Genomic DNA, 6,729 nt, shown 5'->3' with positions numbered 1-6,729 from the left:
GCCACACCGTCCGCTGCTTCTCGGCTCCCCACTTACCACCTTTTAATTGCTGCTGGGGGGGCTGGGGGGCCCTGTGCTCTGCACGTCCTGCCCCCTCCCCCCCCCGAAGGAAACCAGACTCACTCGCTGCTGGGGCTGCAGGGTGAGCCGCGGCGGGGAGGGCAGGGGTGGGAGGCGGGAGGCGGCGGGTGCAGAGCAGCCTGAGCGTGCACCCCACGCCCCTCTCGGAGGAGACGCCACGGGGCTGGGCGGGCCTGGGACGCACGGGTCCGGGCAGCGAGCCGTGGGGCCACCTTCTCCCCGCACTGCGAGGCGCCTCGCCGGGCCTCTCCTCCGCGTCCTGTACCCTGAGCCACAGGAGGGCCCCACCCGGGAGTCAGCACCCAGCTCCGCACCCCTGCGGCCCGGCCCTCGCGGAGTCCTCGCGTGGGGGCGGGGGGAGGGCGCCCTCGGACTCTTAGGTCTTCCCTCTGGGCCGCCCCCCCCTCGTGTGCCTTCTTGGGGAGCAGAGAGGGCAGCAAAGCCCCAACACTCTGGGCATCACCTAGGTTCCCAGTCACCGTCCCCGTAGCCCGGCGCCCACGCGCAGCTTCAGGCCCTGGACCTGCTGGCGCGGCGAGTGCGTGGGCGGAGGTGAGCCCCGCCTCCCCCAGAACATTCTAAGTGACTCGTGAGNCTACGACTCGGAGCAGGTGAGGTCTTCAGGAAAGGCCGAGAGCAGGCCTCCTCCCCCCCCGGAGCTGCGGGGAGAAACATTCTAGAAGTACGGAGGCCGTGTCCAGGCCCGGCCACTGACCAGGTGACAGCGCGTGTCCAGGCCCGGCGCCAGGCGGCCGCGAGGGGACAGCGTCTCCGTGGCTCGCTGCGCGAACTGACCGGAGCCTGCGGCCGAGTGAGGAGCGGAGGGGCGGGAAGACGGGGTTCCCGGCCCAGCNGGGGGCCCCTCCCAGCCCGCTGCCCCCGCCCCCGAACAGAGGGACGAGGGGCAGCGCCTCCCGATGGGGAACGTACGACACGGGCACGTGGGACGGGAGCGGGGACCGGCCCAGGAGCCCATTTCGGGGGGCGACGGGGAACCGGACCTGCAGGGAGGGGCTCCCTCCCTCTTCCGGACACGACAAACCCGCTTCCGGGCACGCGACCCGGAGAAACCCACGCGCACAAACAACATCGCTTAGGAGCAGACGTACCAGGGGCGCCCGGGGGCTCGGTCGGTTCAGCGTCCGACTCTGGCNCTTTGCTTCTATTTCACAGGTAGAAAGAAATTCTGAAGAAAGGCATCCCTGCATTCCGCCAAGAAGCCGGGATATTTAAGTACATATTTTAGAAAATAGGGGGGAAGGTGCCGAGTGAAAATGGCAGTCAGCCCTTCACCTTCAGGCAAACCCCCCAAATTAGGGCAGAAGGTGACAAATTCAAAGTAGTCCCGGTAACGAGAGCATGTTTGTCACAGATCAGAATGTCAGAGAGATGGAAAAGAGAAAACAGGGCAAATTCACTCATTGGATGGAAAATGAAGCAGGGCTTCCAGAATAGTAAAGACCTTNCCCGCCGCCCCCACCCGCTGGGCCCGGCCGCCCGGCGGCTCCCCCGGAAGAGCCCAGTCCCGGGCTGTGATGTGACCGGACTTCGGATTCCTGCAGTGGGAACAAGCCCTTTCTCACAGGGTTTGTCAGACGCAGTCCGTAGCCGCCGCTCACAGCCCGGCGACGCCGGAGGAGCGAGCAGGGGCCTGGCCACGGACTCGGAAAGCTCCGGGAGCGAGGTGCCCGCGCTGTGCCCACGCCTGCTCCCCGGGGTCTGGAAGGCCGTGCGCACCTGCCGGCGTGTGCGTGCCAGGACAGGACTCAAAAGCCCTATTTTCTCACTTTTGTCTAAACTTGAAGCCTGTGGACGCAGGAAGTGAAGGCTGATGTGAAGGGAGCGTAACGTTCCAGAAGAGCCTTTGGGAAAGCTGGAAGACTTACTGGGTCAAGGCTCTCAAGGAACGTTGTGTCCAATCGCTGGCTGGGCAGCAAGCGAAGGGCACAGAGGCGTCACCGCGCTTACACGACAGAGAACTTGGACTTCACCACACGTTCAGGAAGGTCACGAGACACGGAGAAGCAGCTGCAATGAGCCAACAAACAAAACCGATAAAATAAATCTGGGGAATGAGGAGCCGATTTCCAGAGTCACCAGGTTATATTATTTAAAATGTCTATTGTTAGGGGCGCCTGGGGGGGGCTCAGTCGGGTAAGGATCGACTTCAGCTCAGGTCATGATCTCACAGTTCACTAGTTAAGCCCCACGTCCTGCTCACTGCTGACAGCACAGAGCCCGCTTGGGATCCCTGTCCCCCTCTCTCTGCCCCTGCCCTGCTTGCGCTCTTTCTCTCAAAAATAAGCACTATAATAAAAAGCCTTACTTTTGAACAGAAAATTAGGAGACATGCAAAGAAAGGGCAAGCATGACCCATAAAGAGCAAAACAAAACAAAAATAGATGCTGGCTTTGAGGAAGCCCAGATGCCAAACCTAAGACGCCAAGTCCACTTTGATAAATTATGTTCAAAGAGCCAGAGGAGATTATGTCCGAAGAATTAATATGACAATAAAAAAGGGGGCTCAGTCGGTTGAGCGTCTGGCTTCGGCTCAGGTCATGATCTCATGCTCTGTGAGTTCCAGCCCCGCGTCAGGCTTTGTGCTGACAGCTCAGAGCCTGGAGCTGCTTCAGATTCTGTGTCTCCTCCTCTCTCTGCCCCTCCCCTGCTCACACTCTGTCTCTCACTCCTAAAAATAAATGTTAAAAAAAATTTTTTAAAGGAAAGAGAATGGGAATTCTGCAGGTGAAAGTGCACTAATGGAACGAGTGAGCAGAAGCAGATTTGAAGATAAATCAATCGAGATGATCAAATTGAGGAACAGGAAAAAAAAGAATGAAGGAAAATGGACAGAGTTTCAGAGACCTGTTGGCTGCGATCAAGTGCATCAACACACGTGCAAATGGAGTCTCAGAAAGGAAGACAGGGGAGAAAGTCGGTTACTTCGGTGTCCACTGCACAGGCCACAAAACCCCGGGACGCAGCCGAATGTTATTTCAAATGTTTCTGGTAGAAAGAGAAGATGAACACGTAAATGACTAGAATCTGAGTAGAGCAAACGACGCTCCCCGAAGTGGCTGAGCCTCATCCAATGAGCCAAAGGCTTTGACAGAAAGTGTCCCCTGGTGGAGGGAACTCTGTTTTCCACCTCAGAATGCAGCACCATCTCCTCCCTGGGCGTCCAGCCCGCGGGCCTCACCTGCCGATGACGCACCAGCCTCCACAGCCGCGGAAGCCAGATCCTTCAAGTCCATCTACCCACCCAGTCACCTTGCATTGGTTCTGTTTCCCCGGATGTCCCTAGAATGCTGACACTAGGCAAAGACTTAAAATCCAGCTCTTCTAAGTTACGTTCAAATAACTAAAAGAAATCATGTCTAAAGAATTAATGTGACAGCAGAGAGAGAATGCTACTGACCAAACAGAATACAAATAGAAATTTTTTCCTTAAGACTGAAGACTGTTGAAAACCACAACAATTGAACTTGAGCTGGGAGAAGAAAGAACCCACAGACTTGAATACAGGGCAGTTACGTTGGTCTGATGTACAGATACATACAGATACAGATATACATAGATCTGCATCCAAAGAGGGGCTCAAACTCGTGACCCCAAGGTCAAGAGTTGTGTGCTCTACCAACCGGGCCAGCCAGGTGCCCTGGGTTGGTTTCATTTGAAGAACTGGAAGAAAAAAAGGGTGAAGGAGAATGAACAAAACCTCAGTGGCCTGCTGGACACCGTCAGGTGGGCCGCCGTGTGGCCAGTGGGGGATCCTAGAAGAAGAAAGAGGGGCAGAAAGAATATCTGGAGAAATAATGACCGAAATTCCTCAAATTTGACAAAAATATTAATCTGTATCCAAGAAGCTCAATCAACTCCAAGCAGCGTCAACAGAGATCTGCACGTCATAGGCTGTCAAAAGTTAAAGACAAAGGGAATCTAGAAAGTAGCAAGAGAGTCCCTTTGAGCCATGGAGGGACCAGGGGCACGAAGGCAGGGGTGACACATCCAAACTGCTGAGAGAAGAAGACTTGTCACCACGTACTGTAACTGGTCACCAACCGCTCCAAGAAGACGGAGAAATTAAGACGTTTACAGATGAACAAAAGCAGAACTTAGTGCTAGCACATCTGCCCCTCAGAAATACTAAAAAGTGTCATTCAGGCCCAATTTAAAAATACTATATAGTGGGGCACGTGGGTGGCTCAGTCCGTTAAGTGTCTGACTTCGGCTCGGGTCAGGATCTCACAGTACATGAGTTCAAGCCCCACATCGGACTCTGTGCTGACAGCTCAGAGCCTGGAGCTGCTTCGGATTCCCTGCCTCCCTCTCTCTGCCCCTCCCCCACTCATGCTCTTTCCCTCTCTCTCAAAAATAAACATTGAAAAATTTTTTAAGAAACACTAAATAGTGGGGCGCCTGGGTGGCTTAGCTGGTTAAGCGTCCAACTTTCACTTAGGTCATGATCTCGCGTTTCATGGGTTCGAGCCCCGCGTCGGGCTCTGTGCTGACTGCCAGCTCAGAGCCTGGAGCCTGTTTCAGAGTCTGTCACTCCCTCTGTCTCTGACCCTCCCCTGCTCACGCTGTCTCTCTCTCTCTCTCTCTCTCTCCTAGAAATAAATAAAACATTAAAAAAATTAAAAAAAAAAAAAAAGAAACACTAAATAGTAACTTGAATCCACATGAAGAAATAAAAAGAACACCAACACTGGTTTTCATCCGTTATGGAGCCAGCCAGATGCCCCTCAACCTTTTTTTATAGCTCAAAATTACAGCGAAATGAACAGTAGTTTAAACGGAACACCAGAAAATACCTAAAACAAAAGAAGACAGCAGTAGAGGAAGTGAGAACCTAAAACAGCAAGATTGTCAGAAGTTTCATCAGCAAGTGCAAGTGGCTTCGACTGTTGGAAAGACCGGGAGGGACCGGCCTGGAGCGCGGCCTCGCGGGCGCCCAAAGGCAGGGAGGGGCAGGTTCGGGGTACGAGGGGGCTCGCCCCCCGCCCCCACGGGACGCGCTGGAATCGGGGAAGCAGGTGCCGCGGCGCCGCCCGCCCTGAGCTCCGCCGTCCCTCCGGCCTGACGCTGGCACAGCCAGAAACCCGCGGGGACAGGGCAGGGGACAGGAGGGACGTTTTCTTCCGGGAGAGGAACCGAAGGGGGACCCTGATGCTCCAAGTGAGTGGGAACTCGGGTTCGCTGGGTCCCTGCCGTCCAGGCAGCCGGCAGCCGCGGGGGTGGCGGGGGGGCCATGCTCTCAGGAGGGACAACTGCCTCCGCGCGGAGCGGCTCTGACACCGAGGGCGGCGCTGGCTCCCGTGCTGCTCTCCCTGCGCGCCGACGCCCAGCGCCGGCCCAGCTCGTGGGAGAGCCGGGTAGCTGGGGGCCAGTTTCCACCCAGAGGGTCAGAGAGCGGGAGGCAGAGAGACGAAGCAAAGTGCCAGGAGAAAAGCTGGGAAAGGGGCCCCCCGCGGCTGTTTGAGCCCCAGGGCTCAGCCCCACCCAGACCCGACCGAGCTGCTCCTCACGGGGCCGGGCCGGGCCGCCCAGGGCACAGGCTGCCACCTGGGGCATCAGGCCGTGAAAGGGAAGCACAGCCCACAGGACGCGGTGGTTGGAACTCAGCCTGAATCTATCCGGGAGGATTCCTGATGAGAAGTCCCCGGCCTCACGGTCTGGAGACAAGACCCGGGACCCCCCTCAGCGCAGGACACTGTAACAGACTCCGCGGGGTATGGAAGCCACAGAAATTTCAGTTCCCACAGGCAAAGACAATCACAGATGCCAAGGCCCAAATGGGACAGATGTTGGAAGCACCTGACGGGTGTGTCGCAGCAGTTACGATGCACATACTCCCAGAAAGCAACCGCTAGCATTCTGTCAACAACTGTTAAGAGAGAATTTTGCATAAAAGAAATAGAAATATAAAGAAAATCCAAGTTGAAATTTTAGAACTAGAAAATAAAGCAAGGAAAAAACCCTCACCGTATAGACTTAATAGCAGAAAGGGAAGATTTGGTGACCTGGAAGAGAGGTACAAAGAGCTTATTCAATCTGAATTACAAAGTGAAAAAACATTTCTTATTTTTTTAAAGTTTGCACCAGTTTGCACTCCCTTTCTGGTTCATTTAATGTTTATTTATTTTTATTTTTGAGAGAGAGAGAGACAGGGTATGAGTGGGGGAGGGGCAGAGAGAGAGGGAGACACAGAATCCGAAGCAGTTCCAGGCTCTGAGCTGTCAGCACAGAGCCTGACGTGCAGCTCAAACTCATGAACTATGAGACCATGACCTGAGTTGAAGTCAGCTACTTAACTGACTGAGCCACCCAGGCACCCGTTTATGTTTTTAATGGGCAGATGTTCGATGCCTGGGGTCACCAACAAAAGGTGTGACAGTCAGGTCACTGGAGTCCCAGGAAGGGAAAGAGAAAGATGAGGGTGCTGAAAACCCCTGAGGAAGTAAAAGGCTGGAAAATCTTCCAAGTTAGGCAAAGATAAAAACCTAAGATTCAGGAAGCTAAGTAAATCCTAAAGAGAATAAACCCAAACAAATCCTAATCAAACTACTGAAAGCTAAAGAAAAAGAAACAAGCATCTGAAAATGAGACTACAAAAACGATCTCATTTCCAATAGCTTCACAAAGAAT

At 54.6% G+C, this 6,729-nt stretch overlaps 1 protein-coding gene across 1 annotated transcript in view; it reads left to right on the top strand.

Moving 5' to 3' along the window:
• The window catches only part of ANKRD11 (ankyrin repeat domain containing 11), a 104,069-nt gene extending 102,891 nt beyond the window's left edge, over positions 1-1,178 (top strand). Inside the window, 2 exon segments of the mRNA XM_077754196.1 lie at positions 572-619; positions 975-1,178. Coding sequence (XP_077610322.1) covers positions 572-619; positions 975-1,178 — 252 coding nt within the window.
• The last annotated feature ends 5,551 nt before the right edge of the window (positions 1,179-6,729 follow it).

This window comes from Crocuta crocuta, unplaced genomic scaffold, assembly GCF_008692635.1.
Source record: "Crocuta crocuta isolate KB4526 unplaced genomic scaffold, BGI_CrCroc_1.0 scaffold61, whole genome shotgun sequence".
In the NCBI taxonomy this organism is placed as follows: Eukaryota; Metazoa; Chordata; class Mammalia; order Carnivora; family Hyaenidae; genus Crocuta; species Crocuta crocuta.
The sequence above is the reverse complement of the archived record's forward strand: the minus strand, read 5'-3'. Positions and strand labels throughout refer to the sequence as shown.